Source organism: Scleropages formosus, chromosome 19 (assembly GCF_900964775.1).
Source record: "Scleropages formosus chromosome 19, fSclFor1.1, whole genome shotgun sequence".
In the NCBI taxonomy this organism is placed as follows: Eukaryota; Metazoa; Chordata; class Actinopteri; order Osteoglossiformes; family Osteoglossidae; genus Scleropages; species Scleropages formosus.
Window position 1 is genome coordinate 4,070,577 of NC_041824.1, and position 18,638 is coordinate 4,089,214.

The 18,638-nt window shown below is 43.7% G+C and overlaps 1 protein-coding gene across 5 annotated transcripts; it reads right to left on the bottom strand.

The window, feature by feature from the left end:
• Positions 1 to 1,652: 1,652 nt before the first annotated feature.
• On the bottom strand, positions 1,653 to 15,946 carry si:ch211-217a12.1 (alanine aminotransferase 2-like). 5 transcript variants are annotated; one of them, XM_018741292.2, is made up of 13 exons: positions 15,564 to 15,946; positions 15,003 to 15,176; positions 12,277 to 12,466; positions 7,982 to 8,071; positions 7,769 to 7,877; positions 7,434 to 7,567; positions 6,897 to 7,140; positions 6,160 to 6,239; positions 5,616 to 5,752; positions 4,938 to 5,112; positions 4,372 to 4,527; positions 4,048 to 4,160; positions 1,653 to 2,972 (listed from the first exon to the last, which is right to left on the bottom strand). In XM_018741292.2, the coding sequence occupies exons 3-13, from the start codon at positions 12,415 to 12,417 to the stop codon at positions 2,882 to 2,884; spliced, it is 1,470 nt and encodes a 489-aa protein (XP_018596808.1). In that variant the 5' UTR covers positions 12,418 to 12,466; positions 15,003 to 15,176; positions 15,564 to 15,946; the 3' UTR covers positions 1,653 to 2,881. The 5 variants fall into 5 exon arrangements, with proteins under 5 accessions (XP_018596808.1, XP_018596807.1, XP_018596811.1 ...); XM_018741291.2 differs by lacking the exons at positions 15,003 to 15,176; positions 15,564 to 15,946 and adding exons at positions 13,944 to 14,117; positions 14,416 to 14,757; XM_018741295.2 differs by lacking the exons at positions 15,003 to 15,176; positions 15,564 to 15,946 and adding an exon at positions 14,811 to 14,978.
• Positions 15,947 to 18,638: the final 2,692 nt, after the last annotated feature.

The following is an 18,638-nucleotide window of genomic DNA, read 5'->3' on the forward strand; positions in this document are numbered from 1 at the left end:
AGTCGGTAGCGGACGTGGGACGTGGGGGACGGCTGCAGATGATGCCGCAGCGCATTGCGGTCACGGCACTGAGACCCCATATTCATTGTGCTGCTGTACTCCGAGGGCGCACGGATAGTCATAGTGTACTTCGTTGATTGAGTTAACGATACCCGGCCTTCGAAGATGCATTAGAAGATGCTTTTGAGAGGAAGAAACTGAAGTACACTTGACTGAGTTGGCTGCTGAGGTGAGGGAGCGAGGCTCAGGCTGGCAGTGCCATATTAGACCGGTGGAGATTGAGATTGATTGATTGATTGGTGCAAGACTCGGGTTTGTTGCGAAATCAACCACGTCGCTACTGTTGGATTTCGGTTTCAGGGGTCAGTCGTTAAGAGCAGCGATTAAAAACTTGTCAGGGGTAGCAGAAAGATCCAGTCAGTGGTTGCGGATGAGGAGGCGGCAGAATGTTTGGGGGAAGCCCACTTGAGGGCGGGGAGTACTCGCTTTTTTTATGTGAACATCAGATGGTGAGTCTTGTTGTCACCTCCATATGCTCATGTGGTTGGTTGGTTGGTTTGTTGGTGATTAACGTATGGCTGGGGTGGGAGGTCCTTTGGTGGGTGGAGTCACTGGGATGGCACTGCGGGCACGGAAGGGGGTGGGTCTGGGATGCCAGATCTCGCCGTTGGGCCTTCTGGAGGTGTCGTTGGCTCAATTCAATGAAACATCAACGACGGAAGGTGCCCACCTCGCGGTGGCTCCCCGCAAGGAGGATGGTGCTTGCCCATGTGGGCTGATTTTTATAAGGGGGGGGAGAAAGATGTGAGGTTTTAGGAGGGATGGGGTATTGGTGGCGTGGTTGGCTTGTGTCCAGCCCCCTTGATTTTGGCACGAGGGGTTGAACATCTTTCCTTGTGTATTATTTAATAACTTTAGAAATTAAGAGCATGACTCAAACTTTGCATATTTAATAGCATTCAACAGCATTGTGAAGTCACTCATTTTCCAGAGAAGATACAGGGCTTTTCAGAAAATAAATTAAAAATATAAAATGTGTGTATGTGGTGATGTCATGCCGCTGAACGCCTGCCCAACGATCGCACCTATGACTACTGAGGGAAGCAGGGTGTAAAGAAGCTGCCTGAATGCTCCACGCTGCAGAACGTCACCTGGAGAAGACGCAACTCACGACACTCGCAAAACATCCTTTCCCCTCTTGTTCCCCGTGCCGTACCTGTCCTGTGTTCCCTCCGTTTGATTTCCCGGTTCCTCAGCTCAGTAACTTTGGCTCTGGTTTTGTTTGCTCCTCGGAACAACCTACGATGCTCGATTGACCCGTAACTATTCTGTTGCCTGTCCCACTACACGAATACACACTGGCATTTGGGTCTGTCAGCAGAATTCCTATGATCAACATAACTAATGTAAATAGTGCTAATATTCAAACAAAACTCAATAGTAACTGTACAGCTCACTAGGGAGCCCTGCAACAAGGAATAGGTCTGTCACAGCAGACATGTGTGCCAACAAGCTCATGTGTACTAAGATTTATGTCCTACAGCTAATTAAACAGTGACTTCAAAGGACACATCTTTGAAAATAAAGAATACTTTGGTATGTCATTTAATATATATGGATAAATGGCATCAACCATCTATATGAAATAGGACACATACAATTCTGCTCTGTCAAACTGGATAAAAGTGGAAAATGAATGAAAGAGGAGCATGAAGATGACAGAAGAATGTCCCACACCCTGCAGTGAGTTCCTGTGGCATGTACATTCATTCTGCTATCTGTCCACCGTGCCAGTGACCCTCCTCCATCCACATCTACTTATGAAACATTAACCAAAAAAACCCCAGTGTCTCAATGCTTCTGCCAGCAATTGTCTTACACCATTTTCCACCAAAAATTCAACACAGTGACATGATTATTTGCATGTAACAACCAACAGGATCTTGTTCAATCTATTTTAGTGTCTGAAAAGAGAAACGTCTGATCCCTTTAGAGCTTCTTGTTGCACATCTGCATGTGAACGGCCCATGTAGTTCTCCTTAAATGGGTTTGAGAGCCTCACATTTCTGAGCGACCCTTCTTTTCAAGCAGGAACACCTGCTTTGAAAATACAGGCATGGAAGAAGAGGGAGAGAAAGACGTCATACACATCATTAGACTATAACAAGAAGGACAATACAGTTTAAATGGATTACTGAAGGGTAAAAAAATTCAACATTCATTCACAGATCCCTCTGGTGTAAACTCCTTGCAAGTGTCTTTATAGAATGAAATTGCTGAAAGACAAAAACCAATAATGTATTTCAATTTGAGACAAAGGTGCAACTTTTATTGAATAAAATATTAAACAGCTATTATTTTCATAGAGTAAATTATATAATTAGATATACTCAATTTTTACTTGCATACACTTCATTGAACCCTTACCTAAGCCCTTAAAAAGTCAAACTCACAGGGTATAGGCAACACAAAAATATTCCACAATTTTCAATTATTTTACAGCAACAGAACAGGAGAAGTTAAAGAACAAGGGCCAGACTCAAAGCAATATAAAATGGCATTTGGAACATTTATACCTAAGTAGTTTGTTTCACTCGTATCATTCTGACAAAAACCACCTCATTACTAATGCCTGTAAAAACTTTAGCAGGTTCTATTTCAGTTCATAGTTTTAATTTCTTTCTGAAAACACAGACATATGGTTTATTTCTGTGCACACCCATGTATATAGAGAAAGGGCACTAAACTCCAGCCAAGCCCTCTGAAACATTCATCCGTCCGTAACCGTGACACTACGGTGCCTACATGCATCTGGCTCAGTGGAAGCCCCACTCCCAGATCCAGTGGTATGAACAGGTAGGCATGCGTGCTGCGAGGTTCATTAGGAGTACTGCTGGGTAAAACTCTGGTGAAACTGTTTCACCTTTTCCAACACAATCTTAAGCTTGTCTGTGGGGGGCAGGATGGTCATTCTGAGGAATAAAAAGAAAAGATATGACTTAACAGGGTTCTAACATTTTGTCTGCTACAGACATAGGAATATGTCCATTTACAGTAGTGCATAAAAATGTACATAATGGCAGAAACAATCAATGACAACTTGTGTTACAAACATCAAGTTACAAATTTTGAAGATCCAAACATTTCCAAGTTTATTGTATTTTCTTCAGGATTATATTTTCTTATGTGGAAACAGGCTGTCTCATTTCTGCCATTAGGTTCACAACATTCTTTTTCACGATATACACAGTTTGCAGCATCTCTCAGTTTCACTGAATGTATTTTTATTTATTACTGCTATATCCAAAACTTTTACAAACACTACCAAGCAAATAAATAAGATGTAAATATCTTACTACATTTTTAATTGCAAAACTCAAAGTGACCAAATGCTGAAAAGCATGTTCATGTTATGTCTCATCCTTGTGGCTTGTAAAATACAGTTGGTATTTTAAGATGAAACACTTTTTAATGCATTCTCCAACTAACTCTCCTTACTTTAAACCAGCTGTATTCTCGTTTGGCAAACAGGAAGCACATCACCACTGTCTCGCATGTATAAAGGATAACACAGTGTGATTTTTTTTTTTTTTTTTTTTTTTTAATTTTTAGTCATTTTAAAGGAGAATAATTTTGAATCTTGTTAATAAAACAATAAACCGTTGCCCACTCCACATTGTATCCCTCCTTCTGCCAAAAACTTTGAGCATCAGCTGCTGATGAAAAAAGCATACAGTATAACAGAATATATAAAAGTCAAGTGAATTTGATAAATTACAGCTTCATCTGATTTATCTTACAAAGCCTGTACTATGAACAAATTGAGGGATTAAGCTGTATTACTAAGATTTTACTGGTTGTGACAGATGGTAGATTTATTAACAAGGTACTAGTGTACATTTTAACTCCCCCCCCCCCCAACAACTAGGAACTACAAATAACCACAATGCAGTCATATATATCACTCCAACTCTGGAGTAAATCTTAATCTGACAACCAGCCAAAGTTACAAATAAACTCAGGTATGAGGAAATGGGACAGCGGAACCTGAAATGGTACGTGCCCTCCCTTTGCCCGAAACCACTTCCGGGGACCAGACAGATGCCAGTCTCCTCCAGCAGCTTCATGCAGTAGAACATGTCTGGAGCCTGTCCCTTCTCCTGAAGAGTGAAGAGGAGAGCCAAAAGTAGATTCCCAGTGATCTGGGCTTCCATACATTCAGACATACTTGTGATCCTTAGCACTTCCCAGATGTACTGTTGAAGATCTATCACCACCGAAGTTCAATTCATCCATTCTCTTCATTCCTCAGCACCACGAACAGTAGAAAACAACACTAAAATAGCACTGGATTTTCACGTTAAACTATACCTTCGCCTGCTGGATGGCTCGCTCTGGGAGGCTAATGCGAGGGAAGGAGTACATGGCCCCCTGCACTGGATTGCAAGTGATGCCAGGCACAGTGTTGAACACCTCCTCCGTAAGCCAAGCCTTCTCTGCCAGCACTTGGAGAGTGGAGGTTCGCTCCTGCAAGGGACAGGGGATGAGGGAAAAAGCTAGACGACAGCAATTTTGGCATTGCCGCCAGGACAGAAAATGGCAGGATGACAGTAAAACCTAGAAATCCATACAAGTCAAAAGAATGCATGTGTGCCTTGCATTGTTATTATTCTTCAGGGATTCATTGATTTTTAGTTTGGCACTATTAGAAGGAGAACAAAAATTTTAAGAAATGCATCTCAAGGGGCATTCAATTCAAACAAGATAACTAACTCACAACAGCCAGTTCAGGTCAATAATTTGTGTCACTTTTAATTATGGTATCACAATTAATAGAAGTGACTGTACAGCTCTTAGTTCAGACCAAATCTAGTCTAGGGTCATACTATTCAGGTATGAATGAACAGAGGGACATCTCCACTGCCTTTGCTCCTAACCTTTATGTAAGTGTTAAAGGAGGGCTCGCCCGGCCGTGGCGGGTTCACCACTACGTCCAACAGGGCTTGGCCTGGGACAGGGGGGCAGAGCCGGACTGACACTAGCTTGGTGAGCTGGACTTTTACATCAGGGTCCATGTTGATCACCTCCATGTAGCCTCCCCGAAAGCCACACCTGAAGGACAAGGGAAGAATGAATTGTAAATTAATGCTAAAGTCTAAGTAAAAGAAAAAAGTTATAACATGATTTTTTTATTATTATTTTCCAGGTACACACACACACATTTTCAGAACCGCTCGTCCCTTACGGGGTCACGGGGAACCGGAGCCTACCCGGCAACACAGGGCGTAAGGCCGGAGGGGGAAGGGGACGCACCCAGGACGGGACGCCAGTCCGTCACAAGGCACCCCAAGCGGGACTCGAACCCCAGACCCACCGGAGAGTAGGACTGCGGTCCAACCCACTGCGCCACCGCACCCCCTTCTTTCCAGGTACAAAACCATAAAAATAATTTTAATGGAAGGAATGATTTCCCTTCGAAAAAAGAATGAAATAAGACATTTTTCATGGGTCGCAACAAACAAGTGTAATAGAAGGCTCATACCTACTATATGCAAGACCTTTTTCAAAAGTGTATCTTGCTAATGTAGCCATATGCAGGTGTAACAGTCACTCACTCGCCCATGTAGCACTTTGAGGTGGAGTGAAAGGAGACAAGCTCCACTGTGTCGGAGTACTCTGGTCCCATCTCGAACAACACTTTCTTAAAGGAGTGGAACTCGCAGCCCTCTGCATACACATTGTCCTGGTACACCTGTGAAAGTGTGCTGGCATCAGTGATCATCAGCAACTGCTGAAGTGAAAAGTGTAGACTAAAGGTGGATGAGGATTTAAGGAATAGTCAGAAATCAGCCAGAAGGTAGCTGAGGAACGTTAAGTGAACCTGCAAGCCTCAGGTTTTTAGAAGTAACTATGGTGTTCAATCATTTTATCCATGTCCATCATTATAAATTGGTAAATATAAATGGTGTAAAAACAGGAAACTGTACCTTGGAATGAAGTTAGGGTTAAGAATGAAAAAAAGGACAGAACGGGATGATGGCTGACAGCATAGAATAGAAGGCAGAGAAAGTGAAAAACAGACAAATGAGCGTTTTAGACTTCAAAGACAGAAATCAGGCCTGAGAATGAAAACAGTTCAGACAAGGATAACAACATTACTTCATCAGCCATCAGAAAGAGATGTTCTTCAGCAGCAAATCTGATGACATCTTCGATGCACTGCCTGCTTTGCACCTGACCTGTGGCAGAGAGAGTTAGAGAGGTTAGTCAACATAAAAGACACTGAGCATCAAGCAGTCATTTCTGAATAGACCCGCTTGGGTTATGAGGTGCTTCTACAGCTTTCATTCACAAAGCTTTGGCCTTTATGACATGACAAGTCATGAGAATGAGAACACTTTTAGTGACTGCAATCTCCTATATGGCTGGTCTGAAATTACATATTAATATAAGTGCTGTTCAGTTGAATATGAGCCAGGTGTATCCCTTGCAATAGTCTTCATGATAAAAAAAAGGTACAGATGTGCTTTACCATTGCTTTCTTCCATGCATGTCTCTGAATTATAAGAGTAAACCTACAAGGACACAGGAAGACAATCCAAACTCCACACATACTGAGCAAAACTCAAACCGCAGTTGTGAAACCACAGTCCAGGCATTGTGAGGCACCAACTTTACGCAGTGCAACACCATGCTGCTTACATTACTCATTAGTGAGGAATTATAGCAAGCGCAACAAAGAAAAAAAAATAGATTATTAAACTGAATGTGAAAAAGTATGGCTGATTTTCACATTCTTCAGCTTATGAATTTACAGTTGACTTGTAGCTGATATTGACTATGGCTGTCAATAGTAAGGATCCGGGTGATTCTTATGGGTTGTCAAATTTATTCACCAGTGGGATTGCCTGGATTGATGATGCAGAGGGCACGGGGAGAGCAATGCTGCTGGGCAGCCACCAGAGCACGCCGCAGCTCGCTCACATCCAGACTCCAGCAGTTCTCTTCATCCAGGTAGTACTCGATCTGCACGGCTCCAAGATCAGCCAAGGCAGCAGAGTAAAGTGGGTACTGGGGGATGGGGATCATCACTCCGGTGCGATTTCGACCCTCACCACACACTAGCAACTTCAGAATGGTCTGAAGGACAGAATTGTTTTTGCAACATTGCTTCAGAATGATCTGAACAGAGTATCACATGAAGAACACAGTACCTCATATTTAGGATGATGTTGGATTAGTTCTATAATTCCATAATTTCTCATCCATATGCTCACATTTAATTCCCAGGTAAACAAATCCCATTTAAACATCAGTATACACCAGTCATGTGACAGCTAGCCAGGTACTTGTTTTATCGATAGGGTACGCACTGAGTGAAAGTATGATTAATGAAGACCAACAAATAGAAGCTACTGTGTATCCATACCTACCACAATGGCATCACTGGCACCAGTAGAGAGGTAGATGTTGTCAGGGTTACAGGGGATCCCACCGTCCCGCTCTTGGATGTAGCGAGCGACATCCTGTCGCACACATTCAATGCCTTGACTGGCACTGTATGCCCCTGGTATGGGAATGGAGCAAGAGAGGCACAGTCACCTACCAAGATACCTTTAATGATTTTGTATTACTGCAGCAAACTCATGCATTATGATCATAAGCAGAGCAGTTTCCTTCCTTCCATGTCAGCCTTTGAACTTACAAAAGCTGAGAGGTTTGCCGATACTGTTTATGCAAAAACAGCAGTATTCATACATATTATTACCAATACTGCCCCCTCCACAGGCCTGTAAAATGCGGCGTGCTCTTTCTTTAGCGTCTTCTGGAAACTCGTTTCCCTCAAGGAGTTCTGGATACGAGCAGAGAGCCAAAACCTTACACAGCACGAGAAACGAGATGAGCAAATTCCACTTTTCTGCTGAAAAGGGAGCAAAATATTCGCAGATGCTCATCCTAAACTTAATGGCCAGGAACCTACCTGTCGGAAGAAGGTGATTGGCCGCTGGCCCATTGCATGGGCATCACCAATATTAGCTCTGATGACTTCTGAGAAGGGCTTCTTTGCACCCTAGGGATGAATATAAACATTTTGCTTTCAGCTGTATAAAAAATAAAACAACAGGATCTAAATCTGGCTGTGACAAGTAAGATAATGTGCTAGGTCCAAATAATACTATAAAAGTCATGAACACGTGGATGTCATTGTCCCAGGAAACACAGTAAAAAGCTGAATATGAACTGGGAAGTATCAACACTGATGTAAAAACAACCTCTTGAAATAACCTTACCATATGCTATTGTCAGTTTTCCAAGGATTCCATACAGCTCCATGTTTCCTCTCTTTAAGTGTACTATGACAAAAATGGCATAAGCAATCTCGTTTCACACACTGGAGGTAAAGCATTATTGCAGTACCTCTGAGACCCAAACAAATATTCAGTGGATTCCATCTTCCCTTTGTCTCAAAAAAGTTCTTTCCATCAACCAGCACTGAAAACTGGACCTACCTCTCCACTTACCGCTATCGGAAAAATTGAATAAAACAAAATAATCCATTAAAGATGACTGCAAAAAATTGTCTCCAATCCAGAGATCCACAATTTATAACCTTTTCTCCCTCTATTGTGATTTTTAGGTTGCCACAGTTGACAGTTTTTTGACATGTCTCGTTATAAAGAACTATCATGACTTTCCCTTCGACAAATTCTCAGAAACAGAAAAGAACTAAAGCAGAGACCACTGACAAAAGACCAGCTGAAACTGTGCAATGGGGAGGGGGTGAAGAAAAACTACCAGAGCCCTCAGGGTAGACTTTTAAGATGAATCAATCCAAACTGAAAAATATAAGAACACATTCCCAATAGCCCAATAAACCAATAAGGCCTTTTTTCATTAACAATATACAGAAGGTCTCTTTGCTGCGCAATGTTTTTCAGACTCTTGCTGCATTCCACACTGTGTCACTATAGTCTGGGGATTCACTCCAGAAATGCACTTGGGCTTTCAACGGACCCCGTAGCCTTCCAAGAGCCTTGCTGGAAAGATAAACAGAGAAACACCATATGGTCTCAACACAGCTGTCATGTTGGAATTACAACACTCACAGTAAGAAGCCACTAATGTCCTCCATGTGTTCACAGCTGCACGTCTCTCACACACACACACACACACACACACACTAGAACCCACAGCCCCCTTCACAACCACATTTTCTGGCTCCACTTGTCTGATCCCTTCCTCCTCTTTCAGTTTGTCACACACTATAGAGAGCTTCCATTTCCCCCTCTCAGTACAAACCTTCCAGTGTAGCCTGATTTGTACTTTTACATTTATTCACTTAGCAGACGCCTTTCTCCAAAGAGACTTAAAACAGATACTATGTAATGTTACTAGCCCACACACCTTATTCACCATGGTGACTTACACTGGGTCACTCATCCATACATCAGTGGAACACACTCACTCTGGGGAACCTGAACAGCATGTCTTTGGACTGTGGTAGGAAACCAGAGGACCCAGAGGAAACCCATGCAGACAACATGCAAACTCCACACAGACTGAGTGGGGATCAAACCCATGTTCTCTCACACCACTCAGGCGCTGTGAGACAGCAGCGCTACTCGCTGTGCCAGCATGCCACCTTTTACATCAGTTCATAACCATTTTACTGACAAATTATTTGAACCTTCACCTGACCTGTTCGACCACCCCCGCCCGTCTGTTTGGTAAGCTGAGAACAAGGGTGGGGGAATTTACTACTTCAATTTTCACATGATACTCCGCCTGTGCAGTTACCTTTCCCTCTAAATCTCATATCCTGTGGAACTGCTTGGAAACAGCCCGACTAACCCCCTGCAGACATATGTTTCACATGACGCATGTGAATGTCTGACAAAGCCTGACACACACAGTGCTTTCGCAAGATCGGTGGACAAGTATTTTTTCCCAAATTCCAGTCAAGTTACTCCACACTGTCTTGTGGCCATCACCTTATCTATCCACTCCTCTGCCTTGCTGCATCTTTTACTGCACACTGAACCACTGTTTTCTCTCACAAAATCCTCAGCCATAATCACACTCATCTCATCCCTTAACATGAAATGGACATTTGATATGTATTTCTACATTTTGTTCTCAGCTCCCATTTTTGCTGGCTTATGTACTCAGTATGACTATATTCTTTTTTTGCCAAACTAAGACTGACACTTCTTCCTTTAGAAAAAAGTTGGAAATCTGACCATACCTAGTGGCCAGGCCTGCTCAGTAAACTATTGAGTAAAGGGGTGTAAGAAAGGAAAATCCCCTGGGGTTTGTGAACACAATGTTACTGCTAGTGCACTGCACAGAAGATTAATAATTCGTGACTGCAAGGTCCCCCGACAGTTCGATTTGACTGTGTAATGGGGCCAAGTTGTCATTTAGCCTTAGTGAGCTTACATAAGATGTCTTATAGCGTAGGACGGCTTCATTACCACTGATCGGACCTCTGGAGGTGCTTTCCCCGAGTGTAGGCATGGAGTGATTGAGCCACATTCCCTTGGCATTATCACACTACACTCCTATTTGTCTTTTTAATGTCACAGGAAGATTTTGTGAGCTGATGCCATAGAGTTTAAAATACATCTTAAGATCCAAAGGCCAAATGTGTGTCCAGACTATGTTCCTGACTATGAAAGTTATCCAGACAAGAATAGTTGGTGTCAGATTGGCTTCGGGGCTGCAGCCATGCATACCAGGCTTACACATAAACAAAGGTCATTATGACAAGGTTATCAGTTGCATTACAGCAGAGATCAACAAAATACTCATGTATGCTATACTTTAACAGCAGAGTATGCCTGCATTTCTGTGTAGATGAATATGGGTGGGCAAAAAAAAAAGATCCTTGACCACAATGCCCCAAGCAGGGGAGGGGTGTACAATAAAGAAACATGGTATGAAAACAGTTGGTCCCCTGCTTATGAACTTAATTGGAACCCAGGGTTTGTTACTTAAGAGGTTCACTAGTTAAATATGACATGGAGTCTCATCATTCCATCTACAACTCTGTTCTATTCCAATTCAAAAATCCACCTATTAGGGTACCAGCAAAAGTGGTTGTTCTAGAGCAAATGACTGTACCCCAATAATAAGGTGGCAGTTACTAGTCACAGTTGCTGCGCCACTGAATTTGCTATAGTTTGGCACACAATTTCAGTTGTACACTAGTTCTATTTATGGGAAAAAAAAAAAAAGACAAAATATTTAGAACATACTACAGAAAAAAAGTTTATAAAAGCACAAAGTTCATAAGTAGGAAACCCACTATATAGAAGGTGCAGATCAGTGAGAATCTTGATTGTGGATGTACACATACCAGGGCAGGAGTATACAAATTTCCCAAATGGTGATGAACAAAAGCCTCTACCAGAAAACTAAATGTAACACGACATTTTTTGTTCTGATTAACTAAATCTGCATAACGACTCACTCACTCGTCCAGTTAGCATGTTTTCCCATGTTCTTGCGGATTTCCTCTTGATGCTCCACTTTCCTCCCACATTCAAAGACGTGCGCTTCAGGTAAACTGGGGAATCTGAATTGTCTGCAGTGCGTATATGTGTAAATGAGGGTGCTGCATTGCTCTGCTGTATAAACTTAATGATTGTAGGGACTTCAGTACAGTATATTGAGCAATGGAAGGATCTTTTTTTTTGGTCAAACCAGAGCGCTTGTACAAAACCCACTTCAAGATATGGAAGACATACAAATTCCACAGAAAACAAGCTGGATTTGAATTCATGTCTGAACAGGCTAGGCACTGAAAGACAGCAACATTACCTGCTGGACCACCACTTTCGAGAAAATGTACTAAATGAGTACATTAGCTGCTAAAATAAATAACAAATTAGCTAAATTAAATGCTAGCTGTATATACATGTTTACTCCCACATCAGTAATTTATTTGAAATTGTAGGGAAGATGGGGAACAGGTTGACAAAAAAGTGCTATGGGGTTATTTTAAACTGGATTAACAACTCAAACTTTGCTAGTAAAACAGAACTCTTAAAAAAAAAAAAAAAAAAAAAAACACAAATCAAACTCTGCCCCCTCTTTACACAGGTTTTAAATTTACATAGAAAGTGCTCAAAATAACAGCAAAGACCAAGACTTCACATGAACAAGACAACGTTACATAAACAAGTTGGTGCATATTGTTCAAATGTAAATGTAAATGTTCAGGTCTGTTTGTGAGTGCGGTCTGTCTCGGATGTTTGGTAATCGTCGCCTTACCGCTTTGAGTTCCTTCTCAATCTGGACAGCACGTTGAACGATTGGTCCTCTCACAGCGTACTCAACCTTCTTCACATTGGGGTTCATAGTGTCTATGGTCAGCACCTTCGTCCTATGGTGCATGAAACAATTTTCTGTCATCTTCCAAAGGGCAGGTTGACACTGTTGCCCAGACGGCACAAAGGGAAATCTGCACAGGGGGAGAAGGAACACAGCATTTGGATCCAATCACACACTGTTCAACTGTTTCACAGGCAGTTACAGGGTATTAGCTGGCATGTCTCAACAAGGCCCAGGCAGTGTGTGTTCCTCTCAACAGGCACTGTCTATGGGTTCTAGGGTTTTGATCAGCTGTTACACTACACAGGAGTTTGACTGTCAAACAGCTCAAATGCAGTTATACTGTATGGGTTCTAGTGTCTCAAAAGGCTCACATATACAGGTGTATGGGTTCGAGTGCAACAGCAGATAGTTACAGTTCTTGGGTAAGGTGTGTGGGACGCACCGTTGCGTCACAGCACCTTGGCAGCACGGGAGGATGTGGGTTCGATCTCTGCTCAGTTTGTGTTTGCATAGGTTTCCTCCAGGTGCTCCGGTGCCTTCCCACAGTCCAAAGACTTTCGTTTCAAGTTAACTGGTGACTCAGAACTGCACTTGATACATGTGTCTGTGAGAGCGAATGTGTTGCTTCTCTGTACAGATGAATGATTCGCCGCAGGTAGTGTACTGTAGCGTATCAAGCACTGCAAGTCACCTTGGGCGGAAAGACAGTTCAATGATGGCACTCATTTTAAGTTACTTTGGAGAAAAGCATCTGCCAAATGCATGAATGTAAATGTGTCAACCAGCACAAAAACAGTTACACTGTATGCACTGTGCTGAATGGCTCACGGGCAGTTATGCCACGTCAACTAGCGCACAGAAAATTAGCGTATGAGTTGCAAAGTACCAGCTAGCTTTAATACATTTAGCCGATACAGATTGCAGGGTGTCAACCAGCTCAGACAATATATGGGATCCAGAGCGGCAACCGGCTCAAATCATGCAGCGAGAAGCGTGCGGGTTCCGGTCACAGTGTGTGGACAACCTCAAACACAGTGAGAGGTGTATTAGGTTCCAGTGGACCAGTGTGTCGAGCAGCTCAATACAGTGACAAGTGTGTATGGTTTGCAGTGTACTGACCAGTTCATGGGAAGTCAGTGTATGAGTAAAGTGCGTTAACCAGTTTCGAGACAGTTACAGTGTATCCGAGACAGTCACAGTGTATCGAGTGACTGTGAGTGTATCCGAGAAAATTACAGTAGTTAGTATATCCGGTGTAAGAACGCACACAGATCTCTGGTTCACCCTGAGAGTTCGTGACCATGATTTCAATTCGAAACTCTGCTACTCGTCTAAGCCATTTCTGACCTTATGATATCCAGCGGTAGGAAAAAAAATCTGTTAGAACTCCTTCGGCCGGGAGTTTGTTATTTGTAGCACTAAACTGCAAAACTGCCATGTCGTCAACCCGAACAGCTTCGGTTCACCGGCCGGGTGCGCCGCGCGGACGAAGAGCGCATCGTGATTCTAGTCTAAGGTGACAGACAGGTTTTACTGTCAAAGCGCGAATTTCATTACATTCGCTTTGGTGTAAAGAAATCCCTTCCGTTCTCTTCTTTACGCACCTCGACGACGCGTCCAAAAGTCACTTGGAGCGCGACAGCGGAGGAACATGGACGCGCACGCGGCAGCCGCGAGTCGAGCTCACGAGACAGGCGGGCGAACTTCTTCCCGCTCCGCGTCCCGTGTCCGCCTGCGCCTGCGTCGGTCCGTCCAGCGACTTGCACCTTGTGCACCGGCTGGCAGGAGAGCAAACGGCGAAACTCGGCAAAGTACACCGAAAAACCCCTCTCCATGTGCAAAGTCGGCAAAAACAAACACGAATTTCTGTCACTTCCGCGAGAAGGAAGAACAAACTGCGTCTTTTAATTGTACTTTGCTGTTTCTGTCTGTCCCAACTCAGACCTGACTCACGGCGTGGTCACGCCAACTCGCCTCGTTAACATAAGTTACGCATTTTATACGATGCACTTTAACTGAAACGTAATTTTCCCTTACTATTTTATTAACCCTAATGCCTTGATTTCATCACCCCACCTTTTCAGGAACCGCTGTCCTTGCAGGGTCGCGGTGGGCTGGATCCTATCCCAAAGCACGAAGCGCAACGAAAATCATGTCTTGAAAAGTTCTCAACAAATACCAATCCACGTAGGCAATGAAAAAAACAAAGTTGATTTTTCGCGTCCTTCAATATTTAGTTTCTCCTAAGGAAATGCACAAATTGTACTTTCTCTGAATGTACCGTCGCTTTGGAGAAAAGCGTCTGTTAAATGAATGTAAATGTAGATTGCGTACTGTTTTGTATCATTTAAATCGCAGAGTCTGGTAGAAATACATATAATTCAAATATATTTTTTAAAAAATATATATACAAAATACCTTCACATACTCAGAAACATTCTTCCATTAAAAGTAAACAAAGACATACTCACCCCAAAAAAAAAACAAGTGAAAAAACACTCTCTGCTGTCCTTTTATACCTTTTCAATGAATCCTTTCTTCAAGGTACAACAGCAAGATCCCTCCCACCCTGACGTCTCAAAGGTGTTGCGGTACATTTGAAAGTTTAGCATTTAAAATACAACAGAGCTGATGTTAAAGGCCCGAACGCTGGCCATGCTGACCTGGGTTAGAACACAGTGACTAAATCACTGCGGCACAAGGTCCCTGTGTCCAGAATGCAGGTCAAATGACCTCAAAGAATCTGACCGCAGGTCCAAGAGCCAAAGGGGCTCCTCTGTCATGATGTCTCCTGCCAGAAAGCACTGCTACGTGTTACATGTTTGGGGAGGGAGTTGCTGGAAGAAAAGGGGAAGATGCAGAGAAACATTGGTGTGGTGAGATCACTTGCAGGGTTAGAACCTTTCCTAACTGGCTGTCATCACCTAGCTACATCCTTCATCTGACACTTGTCTCCTAAGCAACCTATAGTTACTAAGCTGGGGAAATGCCTTACACAAAGGTGCTACAGCAGGAGGTGGGATTCAAACCTGCAACCTCTGGATCGAAAGGCAGCAGCTCTAATCGCTCTGTTACCAGAATAGTAGCGGGTATTCTGTGCCAAACTACATCCGGGTACTTTACAGCTTCAAAGCCATTTGCTTTCGAACAAGTTTTACGTCTTCTGCAGTGTTTTTTACAGACTAAATGCCGGTAAAGGTGAAAATTGTACTTGTTCCTCGTACCGTTTGACGTGTGAAGCAGTTCTCGTTCCACGGCAAAGAAGAATGTTTTTAGCAAAAATTCCTCACGGCCGTGTATTCACTCAGGCAAGACACCAGATGTTCTGCTTTTAGGTTCACATCCACAGCTGTGTCAATAGCAAGTGGCGAAGTTGTTTTGCGGTACTTTCATTGGTACTGTTAGTACCGGCTTTCCCCCAAGAGGACTCGCAGAGCTGGTTTCTGAATTCATCTCACGCTCGAACATTGATTTAAACTCGCCTCTCTGGTTCCGTTCATCTCTCACTCCGGGGATCTCCTTCACAATACGGATTAAAGGATTTCTAATGGTTGTTATCAGGTTGTCAGGGTAACGCTCGTACTGAAAACAACTGCACTATACACTGTCACTTGTACTTTATCTATGTATGTAAAATTAATCTAAAGTACAACAGAAACACACGGTATGACCTCGTCTCGTGTAGTAGATCAATATATTGTTACATTACAAAGCTGCATTTTGGAAAACTTAATTAGTGATGCAATAATTACAGCGAGGTACACATGTAAGTAAACCCTTGCGGGGGGGGGGGGGGGGTTGGGGACAAGCCTGAACAAGCGCGCGCTGTTCCGTAGCTGCTGCGTGTAACCCCGAGTGACGGAGCAGGCCTGCCAGCCAATCAGAGGTGAGTATGAACGTGACCACGCCCAAGGCTGCGGAGCACGAGGCCGCCGAGGGACGACGTGTGACAGTCTATTTTCTGCAGGGCTGCGTTCGAACACGCGTAGCGGGAGAAGAATTTCTTCCGGGGGTATAGGGTTTCCCTCGTGCCCCTCCTGCCCTGCGGGACCCCCCCCCCCCATCCACAGACACAGTTTTGCGAGCATGCAGACGTTGAGTTACTCTGCCATAAATCTGTGGAAGTTCTCCCTCCCTGCACCAGGGGATTATTTTCATCTGCGGTCATTCATTCACTGATTCCTTTCTGCATAGCGCTTTAGGAAGTAAAGATGAAAACTTTACCCCCGCAGCCTGGGCATGGTCACGTTCGTACTCACCTCTGAGTCCCACAACGGGGTTCCTGGGTCCTACAGTCTCCCAGGACCTGAAGCGGAAGGAACACCTACAGTATACGTTGACTCGATCGTGAAAAAGGCCCAAGAGCGGATGTACTTCCTTCGCCAACCGAAGAAGCTCAACCTACCACGGGAACTGCTGATCCAGTTCTACTCAGCCGTCATTGAGTCTGTCCTGTGCACCGCTATAACCGTCTGCTTTGGCTCGGCTATTAAATGGAACAAAAATAGGCTACGGAGGACGGTCAAGACGGCTGAGAGGACCGTCGGTGCCCCCCCGCCGACCCTTCGGGTCTTGTACGAGTCCAGAATGAGGAAGCGGGCGAGCAAAATCGTCACTGATCCCACACACCCCGGGCACAAACTCTTTACCCTTCTCCCCCTGGCAGGCGTTAAACAGCACTGTCCACCAGAAGGACCAGATGGAAGAACAGTGTTTTCCCTCAGGCCACAACTCTCATGAACAGTTAGCACCCCCCCATAGGTCTCCTACAACATTATCCAACCACTTCTTGTAATTTTAATTCTTATTTATTTGCTTTTTCTGTATTTATACTACTGTTTATACTTCCGTTCTTGTATACCCTGTATATATGTTATTTATTTATTTATTATATAATTCTGTGTCAGCTCTTTGTTTGTATGTAATTACTGGAGACACCTAGAACCACAGCAAATTCCTTGTGTGCGTCAGAAAACTTGACCAATAAAACTCATTCTGATTCTGATTCTGAAAACCTATATATTGGGGGAGGGGGTTAGCATGTAATATAATGGTTGGTACTGTCACTTTGCACTTTATGGGCCCAGATTCAAATTCCACCCCCTGCCGTAGTACCCTTGAGCAAGGCCCTTACCTGGGACTGCTCCAGTAAAAATGATCCAGCTGTATAATGAATAATTGCAGGTACCTTAATATGGTAAGTCACTTTTACATTTATTTAGCAGATGCTTTTCTTCAAAACAACTTCCAATGAACTCTATGTAGTGTTATCAGCCCACACACCTTATTCACCGCGGTGACTTACTCTGCTAGATACACTACTTACACTGGGTCACTCATCCATACATCAGTGGAACACACACACTATGGGTGAACCTGTACAGCATGTCTTTGGACTGTGGGAGGAAACCAGAGCACCCAGAGGAAACCCACACAGACAGGGGGAGAACAGGCAAACTCCACACAGACTAAGCGGGGATCAAACCCGCGTTCTCTCACACCACCCAGGTGCTGTGAAACCGCAGCGCTACTCGCTGTGCCACCCTGCTGCCCACTTTGGCATTAAGTATCCAAGAAATGTAAAGGAATATGGCTGTGCCTCTAAGTGCAGAAACGTTCTCCAACCCAGAGGGCTCATTTCCACACATGACCGAATGGTACCCTATATGGTTACATGTCCTCCTCATTTTCACACACTCACACTAAAACAGAGGAGCACCTCGTCATGTATACCGCCTACATGGACACACATGCCCTAGATCTCATAGAAAGTGTAAAACACACATGTGCAAGCGGTTAATTCCGTGGCTTTCGCTACGCGAACAATTTTTCTTCATTTTTTAACGGTCGAGTCGGCTTTTCTGTTACACGGTCCTGACTGTCGGCAGTGGGCAGTCAGGAATACTGCCGATTTTTTCCAGCGTGACGAATGACACTGTGGGACAAGGAAAAACGTGGCGTAACAGAATGTACCTGGCAGCGCAAGGGAATCCAACTGGCTCTACGGCTCTTTCTGAATGAGTAAACAGGGCCAGAGACATTACGGTGGCTTAGCTGTGTTTCCCAGCAGCTGTTGCCACATTCGGAATCCAGTCATAACGCACAGGAGGTTATAACACACCTACAACAGCGTTTCCTCACCTCCAGTGTGTCTTAAGGGAACAGAGGCAGGTTTGAGGGATGCAACTTGATGCTTTTCTCCAAAGCAACTTACAACATTGTTACATACAATCATTTATTTTAGATTGTATTTAATTTAGTAACTTTTTTTTTTAAATTATTGGAGCAAATTTGCATAA